The sequence below is a fragment of the Aspergillus oryzae genome, chromosome 1, assembly GCF_000184455.2.
Source record: "Aspergillus oryzae RIB40 DNA, chromosome 1".
NCBI classification, from domain to species: domain Eukaryota; kingdom Fungi; phylum Ascomycota; class Eurotiomycetes; order Eurotiales; family Aspergillaceae; genus Aspergillus; species Aspergillus oryzae.
This window is the reverse complement of record NC_036435.1, coordinates 540634-566145: the sequence shown is the minus strand read 5'-3', so window position 1 is coordinate 566145 and position 25512 is coordinate 540634. Positions and strand designations below refer to the sequence as shown.

At 46.7% G+C, this 25512-nt stretch overlaps 6 protein-coding genes across 6 annotated transcripts; 1 reads left to right on the top strand and 5 right to left on the bottom strand.

Annotated features, from left to right (window-relative positions):
• Positions 1-751: 751 nt before the first annotated feature.
• On the top strand, positions 752-1494 carry AO090009000210 (uncharacterized protein; the record flags this gene model as incomplete). The annotated part of the gene is made up of 3 exons (XM_023234223.1): positions 752-1011; positions 1082-1400; positions 1483-1494. 3 exons carry the CDS (start codon positions 752-754, stop codon positions 1492-1494), a joined length of 591 nt encoding a protein of 196 aa, XP_023088560.1.
• A 1633-nt stretch (positions 1495-3127) lies between these two features.
• Positions 3128-4302, bottom strand: AO090009000209 (uncharacterized protein; the record flags this gene model as incomplete). The annotated part of the gene is made up of 2 exons (XM_023234214.1): positions 3128-3214; positions 3820-4302. The coding sequence occupies 2 exons, from the start codon at positions 4300-4302 to the stop codon at positions 3128-3130; spliced, it is 570 nt and encodes a 189-aa protein (XP_023088559.1).
• Positions 4303-4561: 259 nt separating this feature from the next.
• Positions 4562-4898, bottom strand: AO090009000208 (uncharacterized protein; the record flags this gene model as incomplete). The annotated part of the gene is made up of 2 exons (XM_023234211.1): positions 4562-4570; positions 4602-4898. The coding sequence occupies 2 exons, from the start codon at positions 4896-4898 to the stop codon at positions 4562-4564; spliced, it is 306 nt and encodes a 101-aa protein (XP_023088558.1).
• Positions 4899-16902: 12004 nt separating this feature from the next.
• On the bottom strand, positions 16903-18314 carry AO090009000205 (uncharacterized protein; the record flags this gene model as incomplete). Its single annotated transcript, XM_023234204.1, has 3 exons — positions 16903-17052; positions 17440-17945; positions 18002-18314. 3 exons carry the CDS (start codon positions 18312-18314, stop codon positions 16903-16905), a joined length of 969 nt encoding a protein of 322 aa, XP_023088557.1.
• A 4779-nt stretch (positions 18315-23093) lies between these two features.
• Positions 23094-24096, bottom strand: AO090009000203 (CDP-diacylglycerol-serine O-phosphatidyltransferase; the record flags this gene model as incomplete). Its single annotated transcript, XM_023234199.1, has 5 exons — positions 23094-23462; positions 23514-23695; positions 23829-23866; positions 23932-23998; positions 24045-24096. The coding sequence occupies 5 exons, from the start codon at positions 24094-24096 to the stop codon at positions 23094-23096; spliced, it is 708 nt and encodes a 235-aa protein (XP_023088556.1).
• A 305-nt stretch (positions 24097-24401) lies between these two features.
• Positions 24402-25508, bottom strand: AO090009000202 (uncharacterized protein; the record flags this gene model as incomplete). The annotated part of the gene is made up of 4 exons (XM_023234190.1): positions 24402-24812; positions 24869-25099; positions 25160-25260; positions 25433-25508. 4 exons carry the CDS (start codon positions 25506-25508, stop codon positions 24402-24404), a joined length of 819 nt encoding a protein of 272 aa, XP_023088555.1.
• Positions 25509-25512: the final 4 nt, after the last annotated feature.

The following is a 25512-nucleotide window of genomic DNA, read 5'->3' as shown; positions in this document are numbered from 1 at the left end:
TCGGTTACGTGCTCGGTTGGAGTCGTTGATAGGCTAGAAAAGACGAGGTCGGTCCCATGTGACAAGCCACTGGAGCCCATCGATGACCACGACATTGACCATGACATTGAACAGGACTTGGTATGGCTTGATATATGATCAAGACGACTTTGTTAGTGAAAGAGAAGGATTCGGGGAAAGTCCGCCTTCAGTCATGATCTTTCCTAAATTGGAAGGTGGAGTAAGATGTCTCCAAACTAAGGAAAGCGGCGACTCGTGACCCCAACCCAGTCAGATGCACGCGCGTGATTCCGAAAGATCAATTCCCTGATCGATCGATAAGATATTGTCTGAAGAACTACGAACCCTGTGGAAGAAGCTTTGGAGCTTATCTACTGTCCCCTGGAATTCTGTTCAGGAACAATCCAAAACAGGCTGAATAGGCGCGAAAAGCCGCATCAGGATTCAGACCCAGACTTTCTCATCGGCATCTTGATCACCGAGACGAACCACCTGTTTGTTGCTGTGGTCCCGCACCGAAGACGGAGATCAACTTCCCTAACCGCGTCATCCCACGGCTTTCCATCACCGCGTAACAATATCTTATTTAAATTCATAATTCAGCTTTAAAGGCAAGAGAAGCTCAAGTTCTCTGTTGCATTTAAAGATTTGGCTGGTGTTCGTTTTTTTAACTTTGCGCTGCCACTACCAGCTCTTCAGCTCCTATCAGCAGTGCAGATCTAGATCTTTTTTACTTCCTCAGTACAACACAATGGTAGTTTTCGTGGACCTGGACCATGATACATTCAGCAAGAATCATTTTTCGCATGGTCCCGATGCTTTGCCACATCACTTCGCTGAACCGGAGAAGTTGACACTGTCCAAGTTGATGGTTGTCGGAGCTCCACAGTCCGCAAAGCTGGCTACTGACGATGATACTTCTATCGACCCAACACACGATGCTTCACAGTTTCGCTTGGAAGAACAGAATCAAAATCAAAATGCCTTCTCAGTTGCTCTGGGCTGCTATCCGTACGCAACTCTAGAGAACCAGGCCACTTTGCGTCTGGTTCGGTATTGTAGTGCTGACTGGAAGATTCAGGATCGTTAAAGAGATCGCCCGATCAGTGGACCTTAACACACTGCACGCCCTATCCCGCACATGTCGCCAATTCCATGCGAATCTGGCACTCTACCGCCACCAACTAGTCAAGCAAACTCTACGCTGCGAGAATGAATACATTGAGACACTATCAGATCTGCTGCGTAGTGGTACTCCGATCCCCGACAGCGTCAAGTCCGTGATCCGACTCCTGAGCCAGGAGGCCAGGAGCTCTGGACGCCTAACTGCTGGAAAAGTTGCCAAATGCGCTCGAGACATGGTTGGCGAGTGTCGACGATGTTCCAAGGTGGTTTGTCGTGTACGTTAACTGGACTCATTTGCCGAAAGCAAAGCAAGACTAACCGCCCTGTCTAGAATTGCACAGCTAAACCCCCAACTAGCAATATGCTTAAGAACCGCATCCGTCGTCTTTGCACCGCCTGTCAGACAGCACCACTAGCCGATCTTCTTGCTTTGTCTCCCCCGAGTCTGTCTGCCTATGATACCCAGCCTTTGTCATCCGAGCAGCCTAGCTTTACAACCGAAGCTTTTCAGCGTTCTCCCTGCTCCTGTGCAGACTCTGTTTGGCTCTGTCATCAGTGTGGTATGTTCGTACGCAACAGTGACACAACGTACCGCCGAGTATGGACATGGCGAACCAGGTACAGTACCTATCTGGGAGGGCTAGGCACTGGAATTGGCGAAGGCTGTCAGGGAGTCAAATGCGGTCGTGGAGAAACTTGCTTGGCAGCTCAAGAAATCGAGCTAGAAGTAGAATGTGAAGCAGACGAGTCTTCGGGCAGTCTACAGGGGACGGGATATGGAAATGAGGAAGCACATAACCATCCTAACGACCGTCGGGACAGCCGTGAAGAAGAAGAGCCGGGTTATTTCCGACAAGAGATCATCGGAATTGGAGGCGTTGTCAAACATAAAGCCAAGAAACGGGTCATGGTGGGGGCCTGTGTAGTTGAGCACGAAGATGAGAGAGAAACGGGCCAGTACTTGGCTCGTGAAGAGGCTGGACAACATCGAAGCTGGTGTGGATGGTGTTGGAGAGTGATTCCATCCAAGAGCGACTTACAAAAGTGACTCAGACGTCGAGAGGTTTGTTTCGAGTTTAGCATCGCATAGCTAGCTAGCAATAGATTTTCTACCACAAGCATCACTTGTCCTGTACATAGAAGTACATCAATCAACCAATACACCAGGATTAACAAGCACACACTCAACCCTCAAAGAATCCCACTCCAACATCAACACAAACATGTCCAAGCCCATTCCCAAACAAACCCACCCTCAACAAGTTCCAACCAAACAACCCAAACCCCAGAAATAGCACGAAACAACCGCACTCCCCAGCCCAATTCCCAACCCGCCCATAAACCCCGCATACCAAAAAGGCAATCTAACATCAAGCTTCGGGGAAAACCTGGCTAATGATCCTTCAGACATATCTGATCCGGAAATAGATTCTGCATCGGAGTGGCTGTGTTGGGTGGTTGGTATTGAGTTTGGAAGGATTGGGGCTATGGAGCTTAGGTTTTTTTTTTTTTTTTCTTTTGTGTTTGCCCCTCTTTTCTTCAGTGATTGACGGTGGGTATGTACGTAGTGTATGTGTATGTGGGTGTGGGTGTGTATTTGGAATTGTATTTGGATTTGGGTTTCGCAATGATTATTGGGTTGGATGTTCTCGTATCTGGGTGTTACTGTTACACTGTGTATACTACTATAGTAGTGGAGGTGAGATATTACATCAGTTACACTATTTGAAGGTTGCAGTATACTTAGATCGTAATCATGATGTAGTATAGTATAGCATAGCAGAATATATAGATTTCAAAAAGAACCAAAAGTCTAGTTATATCTGGTTGAAGCAAAAAGGCAAGATAGCAATATATACCAATCAGCCTGGGGGTATAGAAATACATCAATTCATAAAATAAGGAGATTTCCAGGACATAAGAAAAGAACAAAGGAAATTCCGGCCGTTACAAAGGAAAAGAAAAAACACCCCCAAATCCCAAGAAGACCCTGGAGCCCCGTTTATTTTCCAAAGATGCGCCGCCCTATGAAGACCATCAGGGATGGCGCAGGAGAAGAAGATGGAGAAGAGAAATCGTGGTAGAGGTTCTGTAATACAGCAGGTTGCGGACGAAATCGAAACCTTCCGAGTCAGGTCCTCGGATCATTTTTAGAATACCGGGAATAGATCTCGTGGGGTCCTTCTTGATTTCAACCAGTGGAAGTCCGTCTTGAGATGATAACGGCTTGTGTAGCCTTGATCGTTTCTCGGGATCTAGGCTGTAGTTTTTTTTTTTTTTTTTTCTTGTGGTACAGCAGGAGAAATGACGTTAAATCCGTTCCGGGGGTTCCCTTTCATCGAGCGAGTTTCCTCCAGAATGCCTCTCGCTTGTCGATGGTATAATGTGCTCAGCAACGAGTGGCATCGTGCTCAAGTAAAATCGTACATCAGAAATCAAGATCGGGCGGCTGCGTCAGCGTGTCTCAATAGTAGCGTGTGCGATTAGTTTATGGTCATCGTAAGTTCTGCATTGGCCTCAAATCGTGAATGACTTCCAGGACACTGGGGGAGGGAACTGTGTCCCAGATGGAAGCGCGGGCTCGTCATAGTTGAAGTGGTGTGCGGCTGGCCAGGTTGGTGATGGATATTGGCAGTGAAAAGGCTGCTCACTAGTCAGCTTTCTATTGTTGGCTGTAGACTGGGGTAGGCTTACATCACTCAAAGGGACAGGTGCATAGCTTGGCGTAGCCAATGGTCCTTCTGATTGGTCCCAGCACCGCAAGGTAGCATGCATAGACATTGGTGAGGATGTTAAATCGCTATCGATGATGGGTTCCGGATATTGATCGGCAACCGCTGTTGGCGTCGAAGCGACAGATGACCGAGGGTGAGATGGAATAGATAATGTTGCACCGTCTGAACAAGGAGAAGGGCAAGCCTCTGGGCTCGAGTAGAATTGGCTGTCCTCGATGGATTCATGAATGTGGTGTGGGGGATAGAGGGGATTTTGGTGCTCTGACGGCATGTTCATCCCCATCCACATGTAACCAGTGTCGTTTGCTAGGTCTGGATGGATAGGTGGTGCCACGAGGGATCCAATTGACATAGAAGTCGTTGGTTGAGTTGCAGCCAGGTAGTGGCCCGCATTGGGATCAACAGGTGCGGCCTTGGGCAAGTAATGAGATTCAGATACCATGGAGATGTGACTCTGTCGGCTCCATTGTGCGTTGTTCATCTGAGTCTCAATCTCACTGGAACATCGTTCATTAGCTGGTGCTCAACCGATACTTCAGATCAAGTCCAACTTACTGTCTTTCTACATGGCGCGACAGTAAGTCAGGACGGTGAAAGGCCTTTTTGCATCCTGGATGGGTGCAACGGAACACTGCCTCAGGGTTGTGGTTGAGTTCATGTCGCCGTCTATGTTCTGCTCTGGTGAAGATCTGAATGGGGGGTTAATGGGACTGAATCATTTAGTTGTAGGAGTCGACGAACCTTGTTGCATCCTGGGTACTCGCAGGCGTGTACCCGTTTACCCTTCTTTGCTTTACTGATGCGATGGGTGGTTGGGGTATAGGTGATTGGGAGAGGGATCTCCGTTTGAGTGTTGGTCCGACGCATCGTGTTGGTAGTCTTCCTAGACGAAGCCTTGTTGTTCTGTGTTCGAGAAGTGGAAGCAGTAGAAGGCATTGTTCTTGAAGAGTTGGGTGGAGAGTTGAGGACTGTTGACAGATGGATAGGCGAGTGGGGAGTAGATATAGTTTCGGTTCCTGGGGCAGATCCTCTAGCCATGATGCAACGACTCAGGTGCCTGTCAGAACAGAAGACGGTGTGGTATGGGGGCGTGTGGGGACGGTGGGCTGTGATGCAAGTTCGTATATTGTCTAGTATAGAAATAATTTTATAGGGCGGAAATAGATGAGATCAGACGGTACGAAAAAAATAAACAAAAAATGCCTCGCATATGCAAGTCAAATTGATGCAGTAAGATCCAGTGGATATGAAGAGAGACAATCTGAAACAGTCGGAATGATGGTAGTAGAGTGCTGAGGATGCTGAGGAACTGATATAGAACCGTCAGAGTGGAATATGCGAGGTACCGAGTCAGATGGTTTCGCCAAAGATCTGCTGCAGACCCTTGCACGGGCGATGACAGTAATGAAATAAATAAATAAATAAATAATAATAATAATGATAACCGAATATCAATTATTATTATTAGTCTTTTTTCATAAGACGAATGAATTAATTTAAACCGGGGGGTGTTCTTTCGAGAGAATAATAGGATTGTCATTAAACATAGCAACAATCACAAATAGATAGGGTAAGCGAACAGTGCTGATCAGTCTGCAGGATGATCATACCAAAGGGCAAAAGAAATTAAATAACCCAGAGAGCATGATGGCTATGTAAATGAAAAGCCTCAAGAAGACATGCATCCACTTTACGGAGCTAACATGGAATTAAGAGAGTAAAAAAGAAAATAAAATAACGGAAAAAAAGAAAAGAAAAAATTAAAATGATATAAAATTCAAATGAATCAAAATCATATGGATAAAAATATAATCCTGGAACAGGAAATTATTATTTTCTGCATTTACTGAATTGGATTATTTTATTTTAGTTTAGTTTAGTTCTTTTTTTTTTTTTTTTTCCTTTTCAATTCTATACCTATACAGTTGCCATGCGGCGTGAGAAACCAGGGATTTGATTGAAGGGAAACAAGCATGGGTGGTGTATTACCCACCGGGAAACCAACAGACAAGACCCGTATTGACTGGTGCGGCTGAGGCGCAAAGTTGGGGGAAAGTATGCCTGACAACGAGATTATTTTTATTACACCCTTGCCCCATTCGTTAGTAGTCAATTCGAACGGTACGACTGGGTCGACTAAGGGTTGGCACGACAGGGATCAGGCCCAAATACACTTCAACGGCTTTCTGTTGGTGTGATTCCACTGCATCGCCAGAGCACCGGCAGAGCCATGGTTGCTGGATCTTCATTCCCCAGCGCCACGATGATCCGGAAATATTGACCTGTAATTCAATTTAATCCAATCTATTTGGGTTAGAAAGAAAAGGAGTAGTAAGGAGAAGATGAAGGCCAGACTCAACGTGGACCATTCTCGGGTCACATCGAGCATTTTCAACAACCCTAACACTACGAGGTATTAATCACTACTATGACTAGTCGTCGTAGTAGCCGGAGCACTAATAGTACGGTACAATGTGCTTGGAAACTTCGGAACAACTACCAGACCAATATCTAATCACAAGTATTCTAAGGCTATCGATATGTAGCATAGGAGTTGGTAGAGTATAACAACGGTATGGTTGTTAAGGATAATAATAATGATCAATCACAGTAGAAGTTGGGATTCAGCTGCATGTATGGGGGCATTAGTGGGAAGTGTTGGTACGAGGAATCCGTCATGATTGGCTCCCTCGTATCTTCGTTCGGCTCCTCTCTTTCTACCCTTTTTTTTATTTTATTTTTTATTTCCTTTTTCTTTTAGTTTCTCTTTTTGCTTTTTCCCACACCATCCACCGTGCCATAAGGTAATTACTACGACTTGCAAACTACAAGTGGAATCTCAGGTTTAAAGCCTCAATGGGGTCCACTCTTGACCTCCTAAACATCACCGATCCACCACAACCAGCCAAGATCCAGAACCACTTCCGTAGTCTGTAATGTGGAAACCCACTCATCGGTCAAATTGAATTTTGACACCGAACAGCTAAGGCCCCCGAGGTGGCCTTGAGAAAGAGTCATATATCGCGAGTCGCGACCCAACCTGCAGAATCGCCGAAAAAGGAAAAAGAAGAAATCGGGTTAATTGTTTGAACAATCGCCGGAGCACCGCCAAAGAAAAGAATAATCATAACAAATTGAAATAATTAACCTAAAAGCTATTAATAACTACTGTACATCCCCCTCGGATAAATCAGCATGGTGTATATGGGTAAGCATTGCCCATTGGAATGCTGATAGACTTTTGGACGAATGGAATTTGTCATGGTTTACCCTCGCCAGAGCGTGCCAAAAGGCAAAGCCCCTCCAACGGTGTGTGCCCCACTTGCCCAGGGGGTCAAGAAAACTCCAAGATAGCCAAAAAAGTGTTCATTCTCTCCTTTGAGCCTTAGTCTCCTTAGTCGGAAGTAATTCACGCGGTCCGACAGGTGCGTCCGTCTAATGCTTAGGTCTCCACTCCCGTCGCCTGGCCAGTGTCATAGCACCAACGATCGATCTTGGTGTCGGCTCCTTAAATTTTCTTTTGTTAGTAGGGCAGATTCATATCATGTGTATGTGCGCGTGGATTGATTGTCACATTTCCCATCACTGCTAGCCAATTACCCGGTGGGGTCTAGCACGCTTGTCGTAAATGCATGGTGGGCGGTTCCCCTTGCCCTTCCCACAGCTTGAAAGCTCTCGTCGATCGTGTGGTCGGTTCCAAGGCTTCTTCCCCATGCTTGGGAGTCTGCCTGCCAAGATGGTTGCATTTTCTTATCCAACCCGTCTGTCTCCTTGCAAAGAATCCACATTTTCCGAATTTCACGCAAATGATCCACGATTGTTGATTGGCGTCTGCTTACACGACTTTCATACCTCCCGTTGGAATGGAAGCATATCCCAGGTAAAACCACGTGCGCCAACATTGTCGAGAGAAATTAGCAGCATCGGGAAGAGCCCGATAATCCCAGTCCCAAATTTCCAATAAGCACCTTACTCTTACCGGCCAATCACTCCACAGGAAGTAACCTGAATATCGGACTTGCCGGTCAATTTATCGGCTATTCCGCCTGGAGAGTCATTGTTTCCTAAGGTACCCAGATCCAGCGGGGTCATGTTCCGGAGCACTGAAAATCACGGAAGGAGACCCAGAATTCAAACTCGAGCACAATGCAACAAAGAAATTTTGGTGTGACCCAGCCCTGTGGGTCAGCATCGGCCATATCTATTATCTACGCCGGATGCCCGTCTAAGTTGTCCCCTAGTCCGTCCCAACAACGTGCGCTCTAGCTTGTTTCATCGATCCAGTTGATCATTGCCTGGCACAGTAATCTCGGGGAACCAAGGGGGGGCAGATCGTATAAATAGGTTTCCCTTTTAATATACGCCGTTCAAATGAAGGTCCCCTTCAGGTTAGCCGCATGACAAAATCGGAATTGAACGGCAAAGTAAACATGGCGCAAGGTGGGGAAGACTAGGGAGGTGTCGGGGGGACAAAGAAGGTACGGAGTAATTCTGGGGAATCTCAAGCTCCAGGCGAGCGGGTATGGCGTGGGTTGTCAACCATGGTCCGTAGGTCAACTACCTTTTTTATTCCAAATTCAATGTTTTTACTGTTTTACGCACGGTTTCTATCAGCTTCTAAAGTGATATGCTGTAGACGAGAGAATCTCCTGCACAGAAGATGCAGCTTCGGGGAGCCAAGGTTGGTGGAATTATATCAGGATCCTGCGCGACGCAGAGTCATGCATGCGTATTAACTTCCAGAGTAAGCGGGCTTCTATGGCTCTTCCACGAGTCTTCTAGACCCCGAATAATGGTGACAAACAGCTAAATTCTTACAACCTGGTGCATTTCGTTCTCCTGGCTCGAGATTCCCAGTCGTTGATGAATTAATCTAATATGGTATCAGTTGAGATTGTCCATCGTATTTGCGTAGTATTTTTTCTGGGGCCCGAGCCTAGACAATGCGCAGAACTCAGAGGCATAAAACACCTGAGGTGTCTACCAAAGCGTGTCGGACCTGTCGGTATGCTTGAACCTAACCCATCCAGGGAATGCTTGGCGATTGCGTCCAATGGGGGGACTCCTGGAAGGTACGGTCTTAAGCACACTACTCTGCACAGTCGTAGGCACTAATGTGTTAGCTGTTAGTATTGGCATCATCTGCCCCCAATAGCCCCCAGTATCGCTGCACTAGTACCCAGCCCTGAGGATGCCATGGGGACATCATGCAGCCTGCATTGGTTCGAGAACAATCACGTGGAAGAGGCCCATGGCAGCGTTGATGATCCTTCCGCGTAAGGGGAGTAACATCACGCTACTGCAGTAAGAAAACTCTGCGGTTTTGGAATGTCATCCACAACAAGGTTGGGATTCGAAACGACCATCCTCATACACGGATGTTGCTCCTCGGCCACATCACGGATTCGCGAAACAGTATGTATACGATTCCCATGATGCTTGTACAAAGCAATAACAGCCCGTCAACTTGGTAATAACTGACTAACAGGCGGTACTTATGCATCTTGAAAGTCATGTGCTGATGATCTCCACCAAATTGATGGAACCGACATGAGGCACTAACCTGTACTAGACTAGTCAAGCCAACACCCGCCGGGGCCGGTGATTGGACAAACCCCTGAATGCTAAACCGAACGGGATGCACTCATCCGCTTTGGCTGTGAGAAATGTATGCAGTGGAATATGTCCGGAGCACTTATGGAGATTCTTATCTATATCACTTTAAATCGTTTCAAGTCTACTAACGTCTGCTGAGCTGTACCCTCGATCCCAGGCCTATACAGACCACATACAAGCAAACATAACTTCCAAATCATCAAGGGTAGTCCGTACTTAACCCTTTAGTTCGGAATCACGGCAGGGAACTGGAGTCCGTGGTGGCAGGATCCACCGCCGGAGCCAGAATGTGCCCCGGGTCGGCCGTGCGTTCCAACCCTCAAATTTCAAGTCGATAGCTCCAGGTTCTTCCTGGGAAGGTTTACTGCGTAGGCCCGAGGGTAGGATGAACAGTAACGCGACACTTAGTCTTGATTATAAACCAATAGTTCCGGAGATATGGAGGACGTCTCCGGATCGGATCCGACAGTTCTCGACCATATGCGCTAATTATTGGCTTTTCATTGACAGATGATTTCGGTTCGGTGATAATTCCTTGATGTTCTCGTCATTGCCTTTCTTGATCAACGTCATGGGGACCTTGACCCTATCTCCGATCCGATGGCCTTGACTTCAAATTGCATACTCTTTTGGGTTACCATGACGCGGTCCACTCAGTTCGGTCATCCCTGTCTAACAGAAAGAAACAGCTGAGTTCCTGCCTGATCCAATAACAGTTGATACCAGTACAAGTTGCTACTGCTTAGTACTGTGATCACTGTGCAGTGCTCAGCTCAGGATTTAGAGTAGATAAGGTTCAAGATAGTGTAAAAATAGAAATCGATGCATGAAGAGATTAATGCTCACATCGTTGGACAGCTCCCGTCAGTCAGTCAGTCGGTCAGTCTGCCTTGCCTGAGGCTGTGAAGGATTATGTAAAAAGTTAGTCAGTGATCGTCGCTGGGTAATCATCGGCTCTTATCAGGGAAATCGTGATGGGTGAGAGCCCCCGAGAGGAGGAAGGAAAAGAAAAGAAAAAGGAGCCAGTCCAAGTGAGGATAATGGCGCGAAGCGGGTCTCAGAGAAAAAAAGCTCAAAGTGACTATTGACCAGAGCCTCATATCACGGTCGGTATCACCCCATGTATGGAGACTGGCGAGAAGAAATCGAGTTATGTTCTTGAACGCAATTACCTAGTTCGTCGGCTACTTGGACAAAGCTTTACACCAAAAAATCTGGTGAAGTGGTACTTTTACACGATAGTCGACCGCGGGATACGTTCCTCTCAAGTCCGTACCAATTAAGAGGTATCTGCATATACCTGTAGAGGTGACGATCTCCACTGGTTTCAAGTTATGAGGGAAATGATACCCTACCGACTCCGCTACGGGTTTGAATAATTAAAAAAAGCCTTCCGTTTGAAAAAGCAAAAAGAAAAATTAAAAATAAAAATAATAAAAAAAATAAAAAAACTCATTCAACCTCACTCAGTGGGTGCTTCTTCTGTCGAGTGGGGCCCTTGTCTATGTATATCCTGATCGGGCATAGACGTCCACTCCCGGACTGGCTTGCCGGATAACAAAGTGCCAGCGTCAGATTTAGTCCGTCGCTTTTTAGTCCTTTTTCCTAACCCGTCTTGAGAAATTCCGTGGTTCGGACGGAGTGTCCAAGACTCCAACGGAATAACTACGGGCGGCTCCTACCGTGCTCTTGAACTAGCTCCTCTTGCTATATGATCTTCTTTCGCTTTTCCATGGCTCGCTTCAACCTAGATTGGTCCCACTCACTCTTGATGTCCAGTGACGTCTCCTCCCTCACTAGCTAGAATAGGTAGTGTCACGAATTGCCTGTTCTAGTAAATTGTTTTGACGATCCCTCTGGTGGGAAAGCGAATCTACTGACTTTGTCAGAATCGTGCGTATGATTGTACACTTCAGAGGCTATATCAATTTCCAGGTTTTCTAATGTAGGACAAGGATCATATACTAAAACGAGCGGGAAATTAGGGGGAATGCACCGGAAAGATTACTGACGAGTATTGCCGAGGCCAGGATGGTAGAATTATCGGCCAACCGGTGATGATCCCGAGGCTGCTTCAGCCTTCCAGGTATCAATCTGGGCGACACCTTTGCCTGCGGAATGGGATCGACGATGCTTCATAGCTGCACCAATTCATAAAATGTGCAACTATGTAGTGTAAACATCGTCAAGCCTCTGGCTACATGAAACATCCCAAAACCATCCGTCTTTGCGGTCGATCGAACTATTTCGAGTATTGTTACTATTGTACGTATTGTATTGAGGCTCTATAGACACCCTCGTGGAGCACGTTAGCGAGACTCTCGTAAAATCATTGGTCCAGAACGCTCGTTATGCGTTTGCCCTCGCTTTGCTCCGGCCTACCCTAATTCCGTGTGATAGGCAACTTCCGTTAATCTCGTAGCGCCCGACAACATGTTCCTCGCTTCAACGCCCAGAGAATCCTACTGGGGCAAATGATCGGCCGAACTTGCACACGGAACTGGTCGATCTGGCCGGCGGGGCAGATTTAATTTTAAACACTGAGGGACTGGGCCGTACTGAGTACGCCTCTGCTGCTACTCCGACATGTATACCGTATGGAGTTACCACTTCGTTGATTACGGTGAAGTCCGGAATTAGCCTGCAGTATTTGGATGCACATTGATACTCTTTTGGGAGAGGTGCTGACCGACGATAGCAAATTAGTGCTGAAAAGAGAATACTAAGATCTGATTTTTCAGCTTATGTATGCCTTATGCAACGCCTGGGATGCCTCGATGGACTGCACACTATTCGCGTAGCTGCAGCACGGGGACTATTCAGTCAGCCTTAGACCAGGGTGCCATGCGGTGAGCTAGGGGGTAAAGGAGGGGACAAAACGTGGCCTTCCTTGACGTGTGGCATGATCTGACTGACTAGTACCATCATCGAGGATCAGGACCGGGTCCGACACTGGCTATCGCAGGCATGTTTGTCACCTTGACATCGACCGGGTCGTTAGTGCATAACTATCCACCCTCTTCGCCAGGTGGTTGGCTCCCTCGGTTGATCATAATACTACCTAGTAAGTAATATCGATCCTGATAGGGGACGGTCCGCCACGTTCATCTAAACCGAACCCCGGGGGCTCCCTATTAGATGAAGAGACATTTGCTACATCACCAACTTTTCTGATGCTAGTGTGATCAAATAAATGACAATTAATTTCTTCAGCTGGTCCCACTTGAGAGAATCAAGAAAAACAACGACAGATAACGCTGGAAGGATTCAGATCCCCGCTGGAACGTGCAGTTAGTCCATGCATGCGGACCTCCCACATTGGCTTGGGCGAGACGCCGTTTACTAAATTTATTGGCTGATAAGTCTTGATTAATTTACGACCGCCAGTCTCATTCGTCTGCCACCGTTATTGTACATCTGACAGAACCTGATCCTTGCGGATACCAGGTCCATTGGAATGTTCCATCCGACCACACGTGTGCAAGAGCCTCTGTTACCATTCCATGACGATCATACACCATTTGGTCGGGACTGGGCCATTCTAGTGAGAATTTCTCAATTTCTCAAAAAAAATTTTTTATTGACTCTCCTGTCTATCTTTCCCTGAGTCACTGGATATATCGGATATTGCATCCACCCTCAACCCGTAACTCAAAAGTACAAAGTACCTGGAGCCGATCGATCGGAGAGAGATCGTTTGAGGGGACTATGACAGGCTACCAAATCCCGAGTACTACGCCGTACAAAATACAGGCAGCGGTATTATGCAGCCTGAGGACATAAGACCGCTAAATCGCAACATACATCCGAAAACAGATAAGCGCCCTGCAAATTCCATTAGTAAACATCTTCCAGCCTGAGGTTTGGCACGGGTAGACCCCAACACAAGCTTCGATCACTCAGCTCAACCAACACCCTGGCCATCATGGGATTGGCCCATACTATGCATAACAACATTTCTATCATTCGCTGTCAAGCACAAGTAACTCTTGCCATTATCCAGAAGACCCTCCGTGGATGGCTGGAATTTGTCTCTGTGGCATCCTGCTTAAATTACCAAAACCAATGGGACTCTGATATTGGCTGCTGTTGCCGGATAATATGTTGCCCTTCGGCGGGGTCCATATACTATTGCCTTGGCCAAACGTGCAGGGTGTTGCATCCATAGTTAGGATGATCTTCATATCCACTACTCAACACGTGCGAAATCAAACGCCACCTTGATATACAGGACACAGCTATGTCGAATATGGGAAATGCAACCTCACATAATGGCGGGTGGTATAGCGACTTCCGGTGTCTGACACTCTGGACAATCCCCGGGCGCATATATGCCACTGACGTCACATAGTATGGCTATAAGGCCATGTGCAACATCCTTGTACATACTACATATGTATAGTGCTGTCCAGTACATGCCCGGCTAAGTTTCAGAAAGTTCCAAAAGGCAATCCCCGCGGAGTCCGCAACAGCCAACAACAACCCAAAGTCATTCCATAATCCTGGCACTGATAGACCCTTCCACTTACTGGATTCGGTTCGCCGTGAGATTCTCCTCACGAACCAACCATGCGGGTTCCTTAATGATCCTTGCCACGTTGTGCCTCGTGGCCAAGGGCTAGGCGCATTCTGACATCTCGGTATTTTTAGCCCAGGATGCCTTAGGGCCATTTTCCCCTCGTTTAATCCCCGTCCAGTTGCTGGCTCAACCACCAACTTTTTAAGATCTCACCATGCAGTCTGCGTGCTGACTGGCGGTTTGTGCTTTTGAAACAGGTACCCTTATGCATGTAAGCTGCGTCCGTTCCCCAACCTGTTGGTTTCAGGTGAGGGGCTGTATCTATATTTATCAACATGCAATCTTGAAACGAGCCTTTCTGCATTGCTTCATGTTTGGACGTGGGGCATCACCGTGCAGAAATGCATTCAGTTCCGTCATGTCAGCATCTTCATTCTATTTTTCTTTTTCGTCATACTCTTGCAGCAAACTACTTATCGTAGGCGTGACATAGCCTTTCTACTACTTGCGTCTTACTTTCTTAGCCTGCATGGTTCGTAGATATGCAGTATTCTATATTTATCGTAATCTTCATCCGGACACCCGGTCATTGCCTCGATTTTGAGGTTGGGTGATTGTCCGATGTTTGTCGATAGGACTCGTGGGCTAGTTCTGGTTTTGGTTTGTCGGGCTGACATACCGTGTTTTCCTCGTTTAGCTTGTTTGGTGATTGTCTGATGATCTATCGAGAAAAACTGAGTTATCAGAAATGCGGCGAAGTATGCACTGCAAAGAATCCGAGCGAACAGGCTAACAAGATTGAACAAAATGTCTTTCTAGGATCTGTCAGTAAGAAGACGATGCCCTTATCAAGACAGGTTATACAAACGGTTTTAGAGCTTCATGAGAAACTTCAAAACAATCCTCCAAATTGAAGATACTTGCACATATGGTGTTTGCGAACGGGAATATATGTATATATATATTTACACCCATGGATACGTAAAACATGCTCCCGCCTTCACACATCTAACCCAACAGAACGAGGATCTATAGATTAGAAACTAGACCCAACAAGACAATGAACCAAGAACCCAAAATAATATCAACAAGAAATAAAAGTTCATACAAAAGATCTCAAAAATCTCAATCAAACAAAGAGTCAGTAATAGAATTAATCACCCAACCCGCCATGTTCGCAAATATCCACGAAACCAACGCTAGTTAAACATACAAATAACTCTCATACATGTAGTATCTACTCAAGGCTAGATAAACACCATCAATTTGAACTTCCTATGGTCAAAGGGGTCGATCTACGGTCTTCAATGACTTATCCGATGTAATCCCATACTGAATCTGGGGACATCACCTCTAATATAGCATTACCATAAAAGGAAATAGATGAGACGAGGGAGCTTCGCTTTATGGTAAAAGACCATCCAGCGTCGGGAATGGTGAGGCAGATGGTCGTGGGTGGGAGAGAAACCTCACCACCGTAGTTTCGTTGATATCTTATGCGTTGTATGTAAATGAATAACTTCATCGGGAGCTTATACTACACCTGTACACCGGGTTACTTGTATTGTGTCTAGCTATGCCGGGGTAATAGGAACTACTACTACCGTAATCATTTGCAGAAAAATGAAGACTTCAGAAAAACAGGTCTAGTGATTTGCATGCAATCTATCTCAAAGAACGATCTAGTGGTTTTGAATAAATGAGAGCTGGGAACGGATGACGGTTTCTTTGATCGAAAGGCCTACCGGCATGGTCTATGTAGACGGCCGGTTTGCCTACACTGAGAGTGAAGCGGTTTCGTGTGCGAGTTTTGCTACTATGGGATTCCATATTTTATCGAAGCAAGTAATGGCTATCGGAGCTCTTAACGAGGGCAAGAGGATATATTTAACAAGAGATATCGGACGTAGTCTAGGTGTCAACATGCGGATACACACATATATATCTCCGTAGTATACACCAGATTATATACCAAGGCTAAACGAGAGAAAGAATGGTGATCGAATTGACAGGATGAGAAAGAGCAGTAGGAATGAGATCCTCTATGCTGGAAAGCTTATACAAGGGATTTTAGGAACAAATGATTCAAGGTAGCACAGTGCGTGGGTTGCTATAGTGAGATACAAATTCCAATAGGCTATTAATCATCCAAGTGAGATGCGCTTTCGTCGCACATGTGGACCAGGGTTGACGTCGGTATGATACATGTTACATGGGGATGGTGGTTAATTGCTGACTAGTGGGTAGTGGTCGGTGTGTTGTAGAGGGGAGCTTCACAGGATTCGACATTCCGACAGTCAGTCGTCTGATGTGGGGTGTTGGGCGTTCTTCCTGGATCTTGAATGTAGGGAGGTGAGGGTGAAGTACCCAAGATTGATGAACACAATGCCGCTGACAAGTTCCTCTTGGGCAATTTGTGAATAGTGACCGAGGTTGAATGTAAGTGGACAGTCGTAGGAGAGATTCATAGACTGTAGAGAGATAGAGAGAAAGTTGGTCACGTCTCTTCAAAGATTATGATAGTAGGGAAACAATTCCGTGGGCAATGTTTAGTGAACGGTCTATTAGCCTAAGTTCAGATGGCCAGGTAAGTCGAGATCAAACAAGAGTGGTATCCATTCATTCTTCGCATTAACTACAGGCTCAGCCATCATCTTACTTACAGTTCCCCAAGCATACCAACAACATTAGGGAGATGATGGCCAAGGGAAGTTCAGTAAATCGCAAATAAATAGAAAACATCCGAGCAAAAGAAAGTAAACCAGGGCCGATTATCCCCAGCGCAAGAACAGAAAGGTATGGAGGAACGCAGATATGTTCATAAGGAAAATTCAAGAACACTTCACCGCAGAACGCCTTTTCAAAATACAAGTTCTCTGGTCGACGTACCGCAGTCTAAACCCAGAACTAAACTTCGGACCCTCCTGGGTATCTCGTGACTGTCCACACATTCGTAAGGCCAAGTCCGGGCCGATTCCTTCCAAGCAGACACAGCATTCTCTGCAGGCCGCGATGATGATATCGTCCTTGACTCCCCGAACACGTCACGGGGCGTTGCTGGATTATGGAAGTAGGGATGCGTTGCAGTTCCAGACTCGAACAACATGTTGCAAACAACGGTAGACAGTGAAACGTCATAACTTATCTACAGGTATGCCTCCAAGATATCGCAGGGTCGCCAAATGAAGCGCGGTAGAGGGGAAATCAGAAATGAAATCGAAGGAATGTATGGCAGTCAGGCGTTAAATCGCAAACTAATTTATGTATATCAGGATAACGAGTCGGACTAGTGGCCCAGGCTGTTTTCGATAATTCACTAGGGGCTTGGTCCATTTGGGAGGTTCAATGTTGAGTTTAGTAACGGCGATCGGGATTGGTCACCTAGATCATGGTTAGCAAATTGTACTGCATGGCCGCACGCGAATAAGGGCACATCGTATTTACCTGCAGAATTCGACGGGAGAAGTCTTGATCATCATCGATGCTGCCATTGCTCTGGCGCCGCTGGGCCATGAAGTCACCGTCAAACCTGGAATCAGACATGGAGCTTTGAGACATGGGCTTGGCGCCAAAGCTGTCGATATTGTTGTTGCGATACTGCTCGGGCATGTTGGAACGCTTCCTAAACCGCCATAGAAAGAAGATAGCTCCCACCAAAGCACAGAAACCAACAACTCCAACGACAACGCCAGCGGCAATAGCAGCAGTATTCGATCCAGAATTTTTCTCCTTCTTTGCGTCGGCTTCCTGTGTTGTCATTTCGCTTTCCGACGTCTTGAACACTGTTTGTCCACCAGAAGTAGTAACGACAGTCCCTCCATTGGTGGTTGTCGAGGTTCCACTCTCGGTGCTAGAGGAGGAGCTCGAGGAGGATGAGGATGAGGATGAGTAGCTATCCACATCATCTTCGATACCCGTGAGATACACGGAAAACGCATTGTTACCACCGCCTGTAAAATGAAACATCAGCACTCAAGAGCAGGGGCTGCGTGGGAAAGCTACATACACATCACATCAGGCCATCCAGCGCACTTGACATTGCAGTTGCTATCATCCGTCTTAGCCGACGTGGCCGGTAATTGGTTACCGCAAAGACAGTTTGTGCCCTTTGCCAAGGCAAAAACAGCATAGTTATCCTTCAAGCAGAGCTTCTGGCAGTATCCGTTACTTTGGTACGTATAAGAGCCCTGATCCTTCAACGGTGTCGAATCGCTATAGCATCCCTTGTCGACTTGTGTCTGTGCGTTCACTGCTGGCAAGTAGGCTGCAATCAGAAGGGCGGAGGCTGCAAGAGCCGACTTCATCGTGAATGATTTCATGTTGTAGATGTAGATGTGTCGGATATCAATTGCAAGGGGTATCAGTGTCTGGACACCTGCTCCAGACAGTATGGTTGTTATGCTAGTAGTTAAGCGAAGGAAAGAGGGACGACCGGCGTAGCCCTTTTAGATCACAGAGGTTGTTTGAGATTCTGTATCGCAGTCGACTTCCCGAAAGGCGTCAAAATGGCCGCGATGACCTTGAGGGGTCAGGTTCGCGTAAACAATACGACTTATTAAACGTGACACAGTCGATCAAAGGCACAGCTGATCAAGGGCCGGTGACGAGTGGAAGGATAGTTGATGAAGTCAGGTTAATGCGATGACGATGGGAAAGAATGTTGGGTTTGTCAAGGGTGGTTCTTAGGCGGGGAAGACTCTGAAGACCGGACGTTTCAAGCGCCCCTTTCTGCCGAGAGGAGTTTAATGAACGTCCTTAACAGGAAATTTAGAAGGTCGGTCAGATCACACGCAGCAACAGCGAACTGGTACGGACGCGAACGAAGGCTGACTCGGAGAATTTCGAGGGGGGAATATATTGATGTAATCGTCAATATGTTTGACTTAAACAAAAACAAGGGGGGAAACGATGGAAAATAGAAAGAGAATTGATCTTAAAGAAAGCAACAGGAGACAAACCCCTCCGAGTGAAGAACAAGAAGAGAAAACGAGTGTCTTTTGTCCGAAAGCAGGAAGGAACGGAAGGAAAAGGAAGGGGAAGGGAAAGGAAGGATACTAGGGTCGGTGGTAGGTAGGGGTCTGCTGAGATTGAACAAATGACTTGACTGGGGGGAGGGCTACAGGGAGAAACGGAAGAACTCCTCCGTATTGATTGATACCTGCTCAATTTACCGGGCAATAAAGCGACGCACCTACAATCCAATACACACAGTATTCACTACTTACTACGAGTCCTACCAATGACTTGGCTTCTAAGTTCAGGTTAGGTTCTTACGGTGTGTACTAACAGCTATAAAAGGTCCATTGAAATCGAATCATCATGACCTACACATTATCAGCAGCAGCTTCCAAATAAATGGAACGGGATATATCCATGGGTGGTACGTACCGTTGCGTTTTGGGGGTCGTTTCCAAACGGAGGGTGACCCTGGATATGCAGGGCGGTAATTTTTGTCCCGCGTACCAAAGTTTCGCTGCTTCAATCAGAGCGTGACATCGAATTAGATAAGCGGTGTCCTGAATGGATTGGCTAATCAGAAATCCAGGGGCACAACGATCCCTTTCCATTTCAGTATCCATGAGCGGGCTAGAAAAATGGAGTATCATCATACACTATACCTGAATAGGGAAGGTCGTAGGTTTGGTGTGATATTAGTGGCGGCGCTACATTAATGAAAAGAGGGGATGATGGACAGTCATGGTTACCCCATAGGTTCTTTTCTTCTTCTATGGATCAAATGACAATGAAACAAAAGATCCATGATCATCCAGTGTGGACAAGTTCTTAAGAGTTGGAAATAGCACAGTACCCAACAGAATATCGATTGACAAAAGTTATGGCCAGTATGGCCTTTGGCAATTTTTACCTCATATGAGCGAATAGACGGTTAGGAAGCTCAGTTGCCCATCCATGGTTACGCCCAACTTCCTGTCCGTTTTTTTGTTTCAGTGGGGATGAATCAATCTTACTCCGTATATTCGCTTGCGACTGCGGTGTACCAACATAAACAACCCTAGGCTGAGTGATTTTACTACGTTGCCTTGGATGTCCATCCGCCGATGCCCTCTATACTCTGGAGAATACAATACGCTCGCAAGGTGAATACAGAGTGTTGATCAATGGCAATGTGAACCGTTTTCCTTCACTAGAAGGTTTGCCGCGTCAGTGCACAGCTCCTTGCTCCATACCTTCGCTAGCGGGGATAATATCCCCATAAGCAGCGAACGGAACACCCGGACCTTTTCCCCAAGGGAAGAAAGCGCGGGAAAACAATAGATGGCTGGCTGGCTGTTCTGCACCAATGTTCGAAGGCAAGGCCGTGCGCTTCTGATCTTCTTCTCTGGTATGGAGTACAGACTAAAGGGTCCAAAAATTGGCAGCCCATAACAGCTTACTCCACGAGATACTACGCCCGAGGCGTGGCAAGCGAGACAAATAACCGCCAAATTTGCCCGTCTTCAGGTACCATTTTTAATTCAAAGTCGACTAGGCTTTTTTGATCCTGATGTGCGGCCACGAGCCAATTACAAGGGAACTGTCCGTCGTTTATGGAGCCTTGGAGCCGTGTTTGGTCAGCACCAATAAAGGGCTGCGTCATATGCAGACCCATGCAGATCTTGTCACTAACAGTGTAAGTACTCCGTACTCCGTACAGACTCTTACATGTCCTATGGTGCTCTTCGTCAGCCGTAATAGGTACTTCTGAAAGTAAGGCGCCACAAAAATAATTGCCTGGGTATTAGTTTAGGGCTGCATGTATTTGCGCGCCCACCAAGTAAGTCCTCACCGTCATGAGAAAATTGTTCATTATTCGGGTGAAACAAAAGGAGAGACACGGAACCGTTCCTTGGGTTCAAGCGGACACTCCCGGAGTGGACCTGGAATCCTGACCCTGGGTGTTGATGCGGATCCTCCGAAACCCATAAAGAAAATGTCGGTAAGGTTCGCTGTACCAAATTTCCGCATAAAAGAGTCCATGCACAATACAAAGTTGAATAAATATATAGGGCGGTGATGGCACAGAAGAATGACCCAGTTTGAAGAATGTACACGTCAAATGACAGATGTGACCCAAATACAGTGAGATCAACAGATCGACGAGGAAAAGCTGCAAGCTGCAGCATTGTGACTCGTGAATAAACCGCAGAGGGCGTTTAGCAGACACAAACACAATCGCCTACCAACTATAGTCTATGATTTGACGGAAAGCGAGAAAAAGCTTGACAGGGCACAGCGCTTAGCAGAGCATAGCGTACTCGAGACTTCCGGTCGACTATTATCGTACTCGTCAACATATAGAGTATCTCTTTCAGAACGATCGGGTATTTCATGTTGCCCCCCGACGGACATTCTGACGAATGCTCTGCATGCGTTTAACAACACCATATCAGCACGCGACACGTAGGCGGTGTTCCTGCTTACATTCGGGTAGCTTAGGCAGGAGGCGATGCTTGTGAAATGGAATTTAAGCTTATTCTTTTGTTTCATATCACCAACGCATGGAGAAGATGGCATACGCAGTTCAAAATTCTACGCAGCAACCCATGACTGCAGCGCAAGGCGCTAACATCGCAGGAACCGGTGACGAATGCTGTTGCTATGCTCCACATTACCATGGACGAGGCAAAAAGTATGTACAATTGTCATCTTCAAGTATCCAACTGGAAATCGGTCCAACTATTTTCCAAAGAGTGGCGAAGGATATACTAACACCGTAAGCGCACTGCATGAACCAACCACTGCCCTACCCCCGAGTTGCCTTTCCTCGAAAGGAATAAATCAATAATAATCAACTCATTAACATAACCAAGATACACAGTACAACCGAGAACCAACACAAACAGCAATCAAGGAGAAGAAACCTCACCAATAATAGAATAACATGAACGCCTCTCCTGTAAGGTACCATCGAACCTTCAACCGAACTCGCAAATACTAAGAATAAACTGGACAAACCCTCCTTCCTTTCTTGGCTACAAGGGAAATTTTCGGTCAACGTGAAACAAACGCCTCGAGAGGTCTAGAATGTGTCAGTGCCCCACGGGCGCCTGTCAACATTTCCATAATTATCCATCACAGGTCACACTATGTACGACTAGCCTCACCTGGGCGACTTTTTGGTATTGTTCGTTGCCCTGTATTTTATCTCCCAGAAAAAAAAGTGAGTGGCAATTGAGGGTCTTTGTGGATAAACTCACCGGCAACTGGCAACGAAATTCCTCATATAAGAAAATTTTCCATCCTTCCACGTGCATGTGACATGGACTTCCCTTGGGAAGTGGACACGCACACGAAGATACATGGGGACGCAGGAATAACTATCGATGGTTGATCCACTTGTATTTGTCCAGTTCATCTTTACTTATCAGCACGAGTGTGAGGTGCTATGTATTTTTAAGCACCGGCTTCGTTGGGATTGTTTGATGTCCTCGCGTGCATGCGTCATATTCGTCAATAGTTATCGAGAACTATTTTCATAGATAGACTCGGTGATTCAGGTCTACAGTACTATTGCAATCGCTACTATTTTGGGTGCATAGTGGTAATACTGTAGCGGATCCGGTATTGTGTTCTGACTCAAGGTCAACGTATGTCGAGCTCCCTGCATACAGCGAGGGTATATCTGGAACTACATATTGTTTGAACGCGCGTACAGTGGCTTTTCTCGAAGCGCAAGAATGGAAGTCTTGTAGAAGGTTTGAGGGTAAGCCTGTATCGAAAAGATATGTTACTTGAATATAGGAAAATTTCCATACTCTCTATTATACGTGAACCGGCCCATTTATTGCATACATTATGCTGTGTTCAGCTCGCAGCGTTCAGTAAATATTATGCCTACTTGACTAAGCGGTGGATGTTAGACTGGAGATACGCAAATCAGCCTAGCAAACAGATGGCTAGGCTAGAGTTAAGACTATGCAGGTTTTCGCAATCCAAATTTTTTCGTCAAAGAGCATTATCTTTAGGAAATGCTTTGTGACCGCTCTCGTTCTAGCTTAGTTACATATATATGTTAAAGTCTCATCAACACTTTTCTATGAAGTAAAGATTCCAATACAGGAACGTCTTTTCACTTGTCGGTGCACAGCTTTTAGTGTTCAGGGTTTGGGAATATGTATAGACTTGCTGACCATCAGACAGCCATGTAGAACAAACAACAGCGCCACAGGGTGAAACTCAAAAGCTGTGCCCTGCGCAATAACTCCCAGCGGTAGGTCTTCTTGAACCCATCCCTGAGAAACCCAGTAAGCCATGAGTGACGCAATGGAAAGTGTTGTCGGAATCGGTGTGCCCTCGAAATATTTCGACTTTCCAGTCTTGTCCTTGGGAAGTACAGCAACTGTCACGTTGAACCGGGCTAACCGTGTCAGGCCACAAAGGACGAAAAAAGCTAGGAGGAGGTGGTCGACATTTGTGCGGACTCCGAGGGCGAAGGCTGCCGCGGCCGGTGCCATACCAAAGGAAATCTAAAAGCGACCGTAAGTATTTCGTCATATCGACATACCAGATCAGCATACCAGATCTGCCAAAGAATCGAGCTCTTGCCCCATGAGCGATGACTTCTTCCTCCACCTTGCAATCTTTCCATCCATAAAATCGAAGAAAAGCCCGAAAGGCATAAATCCAAGCGCAGACCAGATAGCACCGTAGTCATGGGGGTCTCCTAGACAGTAACGCATAGACGAGAGCACAGACATGACTGTTCGTAAAAGTCAGTAAAGGCTGGCGTCTAATCGCAAATATCAGGAAGTAGGCTTGCCTCCACAAAATCCTATGAAGCATTATTAGCAAATCTTGGCAAGCATACAGCATGATAAAATCAGATATATTACCGTTAAGCTCAGTTACTAGATCTGCAAGATGCAAAGCCCTGACGTAAGAATGTTCAGTCAGCGGATAGATTTATTACAAGATGTCGCCGAGGTAAAGGCTTACCTGACCATGCTGAAGTGCCCTGTTTCCGCAGACAGAAGCATCTTCTGCTTTTCCTGGCCTGATACATCTGAGTTTCCATGTCCTTGATCGGTTTAGCAATGATCAAAGCTTACCTCCGTCGCCGGCGGGCGGGAGACCGCTATTCGTAGAAGCATTCGACGGCATGACTGATGACCTACGAGACATGCTCAATTCGAATTCTAACGATAGGTGGAACGCGCAAAATAGGTGCAATATGAGTTGTGAGACTTTGAATTATGTCGACAGCGGTGGGAAAGTTGCGAAAAGGTGAGGGATTTGTTAGCGGTTGCAGTTGAAAGGGTGTTGACACGCCGCACAGATTCTACGGCTCGGCATGTGTCCCCAGACGTCATGGCCAGGCGGTGTCGTGCTGCGCCACAGACACCAGCCACATCTAAAAAGGCGATCGTACAAAAACCCGAGTAAGGATCTACGAATAAGCTGGAAAGTCATTTGGCAGGTACTTCATTGGTATAATAACATTCATTTAATGGCTGAATTAGTCTACAGCCTTTGCGAATACGCAAGCCACCTAGGATGCACAGAAAAATTAACACAAAAAGTTCCTGCAAAAGCTCCCGTTTTCCCATAACGCCGTAATAAGACAGTGCTAAGCAAGACGGAGACTGTCTAACGTCGGAAACCTCCACGAGGTCCTCCTCTGCCGCCTCCCCTGGAGAAGCCACCGCTTCCACCACGGAAGCCTCCACCGCCTCCTCTAGCTCCACCACGGAAGCCGCCTCCTCCTCTAGGAGCGCCAAATCCGCCGCGTCCACCTCTTGCTCCACCACGAGGGCCTCCTCTGCCACCGCGAGCACCACCCCTGGCAGCGCCTCCGGCTCTCTTGGGCTTAGCAGTACCTGTACAGTTGTCAGTAATATGCGCAACATATGTTGGGCCGTAGATGGGGTCCTACCCGGTGGCGGCTTAGGCTTAGGAAGGAACCTATGATCATCGGGTCAATACTGTTCGCAAAGTACACATAGAGGAGTGACCCATACTTCTCCAAAGGCAGGAGCTTATCCCCACCGATGTAGACCTTGTCACCAGGCTTGAAAGAAGTTGCGACAATTCCTTCCTGGGGCTTGATGGTGAAGTAGACCTGGTTGATGGGGCCAAGAACCTCGTCGACTTTTCCGATAGGAGTCTAAAGGCAACGTATTAGTTCTCATTTCATTCCCAAGCGTACATCTTCGGTAACTCGTACTTTGTTCTCTAGGTAGATAGGAGCATTGAAATACGGAATCTTCGGGTTGATCGATTCGCAAACCATCTCGCCCTCACAAGCATGCATAAAAGATCCCATCTCTAAGGAATATCAGTAAACTGCCCATGGTCTGAGAATCGCATCGGTATTCTATACCCAGAACTTGTGCTGGTGGTCCCATTGGCTGCTGGAAGCCTCCGCGGCCTGTCCGACGAAATTTTCGTTAGTCCTCGCTCATTTCTACCACCAACTCCGAGAATTAAATTCACTCACCACCGCGGCCACCGAAGGAACCTCCGCGATTAGCACCAGTGGCAAAGCCACCGCGACCTCCTCCTCGAAAAGACATATTG